The following is a 3897-nucleotide window of genomic DNA, read 5'->3' on the forward strand; positions in this document are numbered from 1 at the left end:
TATATTCAACAAAATTTTTGTTGAATCAAACCTCGAACAGGCTGATCGTACAAAATATTTTTCTGCGTGAAGATTTCAAAATGAACGCAGTTTTAATCAAAAATATTTTTAAAATAAGCCGGGACACGTGATGTAGGGGTAAGCGAGGACACCTCTCACCCAATCGGCTTGGAGTCGATCCCAGAAGGTCCCGGTGGCATATTTCGAGACGAGATTTGTCTGATCATGCCTTCCGTCGGACAGGGAAGTAAATGTTGGCTCCGGTCTAACCTAGAGGTTAGGTCGTTAGCTCTGTCCAGGTGTAGGAGTCGTCTCCCTGGGTCCTGTCTTGGTGGAGTCGCTGGTAGGCAGTTGGACTCACAATCCAATGGTCGTCAGTTCGAATCCCGGCGTGGATGGAAGCTTAGGTGTAAAAAAAGTTTTGCAATTGCCTCAATAATCAAGCCTTCGGACAGCTAGTTTCGAGTAGGAATCTCGCAATCGAGAACGGCAATGCAATGCTGTAGAACAGCGATTCTCAACCTTCTTCTAGGCTGGTACCCCCTACCGTGTAAATCAAGTAGGCCCGGTACCCCCGTTGGGAATCGCTGCTGTAGAACAAACAATTTACAGTTTGTAAAAAAAGTATTTACACCCCTTGGGCATTTTGCACATTTTGTGATGAAACATGTGAACAATTTAAAGTTTGACAGAAACCTAGTACTGAGAAATTCTCTACGAAATCGTTCTTTTTCTTTAATTTTAATTTTTGTATTTTTTAATCCGACTGAACTTTTTTTGTTCACTTTTTGTCACTAAAACTTGATTTGCAAAAAACACTATTTTTAATTTTTTTATTTTCTGGTATGTTTTAGCGGGCATAAAATGCCAATTTTGCAGAAATTTCCAGAATGGGCAAAACATTTTAGAATCAATACTGATGTTTAAAAAAAAACGAATTATTGGTCCCAATAATTTTTCAACTTCATTTTTCGATGTAAAATCAAATTTGTAATCAAAAAGAACTTTAGTGAAATTTGATAAAGTGCACCGTTTACAAGTTATAGCCTTTTTCAGGTAATTTTTTTGAAAATAGCAGCAGTTATTCATTTTTTAAAATAAGTGACCATGTTTGCCCACTCTTGAAAAAAATATTTTTTAAAAGGGGAGACTTAGAAAAAAACAATTTTCCTGTTTTTAAATCTTTGCATGGCAATATCTCAGCAACAAAGGGTCGTATCAACAAAGTTCAAAGATGCAAAAAATAGCTTTTGAAAAATATTTTTTTCAAGGGTGGGCAAACATGGGCACTTATTTAAAAAAAATTAATAACTGCTTCTGTTCGGATTTTGGTCGGAAACGGAATTAAACGCGTGGCGAACTCTAAACGTTGTTTTCCTTTATTCGTTATGGTGGGAAACTGACAGTTTGTTATGGTTGTTTTGCACGCTCAAGAGATTTTACTCAAATCTTACACGGTGGTGTGGTTCCACCCAAACATCCTCCCCACCTTGAGGCAGTAGCCTCAATTCGTTGACAGTGTTCCGGAACTTTGAGTTCCACCCTGAGGTTCGACGTTGACATCCAGCTGCACGAAGAGGGACGTTAGTTGAGTTTGCAGCATTGATTCTTCTTCGAGCTTGCCAGCCACGAGCCAGCCGAGCGACGACTTCTGTGCAACAGGCAAGCCATCCCCGTCTACGATCTGTCCAGCTTGAAGCATCGGCAAGAATAATTCGACACCAAGGATGACGTCCACTTGTCCTGCTTGGTTGAAACCGGGATCGGCCAGCGGAAGTCCTTCTAGTAGTTTCGTCTGCTTGAAGTTAACGCTTCGACACGGTGTGGGGGGTGCCAGCACTTCGAGCACGTGCGCTTGCGTCTTCAGAATTACATCGTTGTTGAAACGGGACGCGATCTCCAACTGCGTCGTTCCTCGCGTAGTTCCAGCTTGCGTTCCAGCCACTCCGGTGACCGGGAATCGAGTGTTGCTCCGGTTGATCCCGAGGCGCGCCAAACAGGCTTCGCTGATCAGCGATGCACCGGAGCACGAGTCGATCATTGCTCTGGCCGTGTGGAATTTGCCATGCTTACCTCGAAGCTTGATGAGGGCAGTAGGAAGAACCGTGGTCTTGGCGGGTGGATCACCAGTAGCATCAGACTTCAAACTCGAATCCTCCGGTGGTTGAGTCTCCGTGACCGGTTGCTGGACCGGAATCGTCGACTGCCTTTGACTTTGAAGTGCTGCGGTAGCTACCGGGCTGTCGTCGTGTTGACAGAGGAGTGTGTGATGCCGCTGCCTGCATCCATCAATTTTGCAGAATTGCTTCGAGGAACATGATCTCACCGTGTGCGATGGCTTCAAGCAGTTTAAGCACAGTTTGGATTTCTGCACTAACTCCAGTCGGTCGGCGACGCTGATCGCCTTGAATTCGCAGCACTGGAAAAGATTGTGTGCTTTGTAACACTTGAGGCAGTGTTGTGGGGTCACAACGTAGCTCTGGATGGGTTTCTCTGCGGGCTTGAGAGGCTGCTTGCTCATCTTCTTCTTAGCTGCATCTCCATCTACGGTGCATTGCCGGGAGAATGACGAGCAGGTTTCGAGGGCATCGCATCTGTCTTCCAGGAACTTGACGAAGTCCGGGAACGTGGGGTTATCCATGTTGACAACCTTTTGCGCCCAGAGCGCTCGTGTCTCGTCGTCTATCTTCTCCAGAAGAAGCTGGATCAGCCAGGAGTCTCGTGTCTGGTACTGCTCGCCAAGGGTGTCGAGCTGTCGAATTACCTCGTCTGACGTAGTGACTAGCTTTTGAAGATCGGCGAAGTTTGCGTCTGACACGATTGGCTGGTCCAAGAACTCCTTAACCAGCGCATACACGGTGTACTTCTTCTGGTCGTAACGTTTGAGGAGTTTTTCCCACGCAAGCGGGTAGTTGGCGTCCGAGATATCGAACGAACTTACGTGGGTGCTTGCATCGCCTTCGAGGAACGACTTCAGGTATTTCAGCTTCTGCGACGGCTGCAGCGTCTCTTTGCTGTGGATGGTGCTGACGTAGAGATCCTTGAAGGAACGCCAGGCTTTGCGGTCGCCACTGAACTTAGGAATCTCGATTGGAGGAAGCCGCACGTCAATGAAAGGGTCGGGTTGTGCAGGATAGGGTTGGCCTGCCGCCAGTTGGCTGCCCTGCTGAAGCTGGTTCAGTTGGGCTGCTTGAGCCGCTTGGTTCGATAGTAGCGCTCTTTGTGTTTGCAGTGGCGCCGCCAGAGCAGATTGGATGTTATTCGCCGGCTGAACGTCCGTGACATCGCTCGCAACGGATCCTTCATCCAGTTCGACGTAAATCGACTTCGCCTCGTAGTAGCGATCCTCGAACTCCTTCCGGTAGTCGAAGACCGAGATCAGTGATTGCAGGGTTGCCTTGGGGGTTGAGTCTTCAATCTCGTCCTGGACGTCGAAGAAGTTGTTACCCAGCTGCTGGAGCCGTTCCAGGCGCTCCCTGACCTCGCAAAGTGAGGGCTCCTGCGATTTGACGCGTTTCGCGGTTTCGAGCTCGCGCTTCACTTTTTCGAAAAGCACATTCCGTTTCGCGGTGACTGCTTCCATGTTTGGTCGGATCTGCTATCCGGTTGCTCGAAGGACCATAAATGTTCGGATTTTGGTCGGAAACGGAATTAAACGCGTGGCGAACTCTAAACGTTGTTTTCCTTTATTCGTTATGGTGGGAAACTGACAGTTTGTTATGGTTGTTTTGCACGCTCAAGAGATTTTACTCAAATCTTACACGGTGGTGTGGTTCCACCCAAACAGCTTCTATTTTCGAAAAAAGTTACCTGGAAATGTAATTTGAAAACGATGCACTTTATCAAAATTTCACTAAAGTACTTTTTGATTACAAAAATTTTTGCGACTGGTATTTA

The 3897-nt window shown here is 46.7% G+C and overlaps 1 protein-coding gene across 1 annotated transcript; it reads right to left on the reverse strand.

Moving 5' to 3' along the window:
* Positions 1–1504: 1504 nt before the first annotated feature.
* LOC120432034 (uncharacterized) lies at positions 1505–3583 on the reverse strand. Its single transcript, XM_039597168.1, has one exon. It carries the CDS (start codon positions 3581–3583, stop codon positions 1505–1507), a length of 2079 nt encoding a protein of 692 aa, XP_039453102.1.
* Positions 3584–3897: the final 314 nt, after the last annotated feature.

This window comes from Culex pipiens, chromosome 1 (genome assembly GCF_016801865.2).
Source record: "Culex pipiens pallens isolate TS chromosome 1, TS_CPP_V2, whole genome shotgun sequence".
In the NCBI taxonomy this organism is placed as follows: domain Eukaryota; kingdom Metazoa; phylum Arthropoda; class Insecta; order Diptera; family Culicidae; genus Culex; species Culex pipiens.

Coding starts and splice junctions, on each gene's coding strand:
- LOC120432034 (XM_039597168.1), bottom strand. CDS start 3,583: ATGGAAGCAGTCACCGCGAAACGGAATGTGCTTTTCGAAAAAGTGAAG.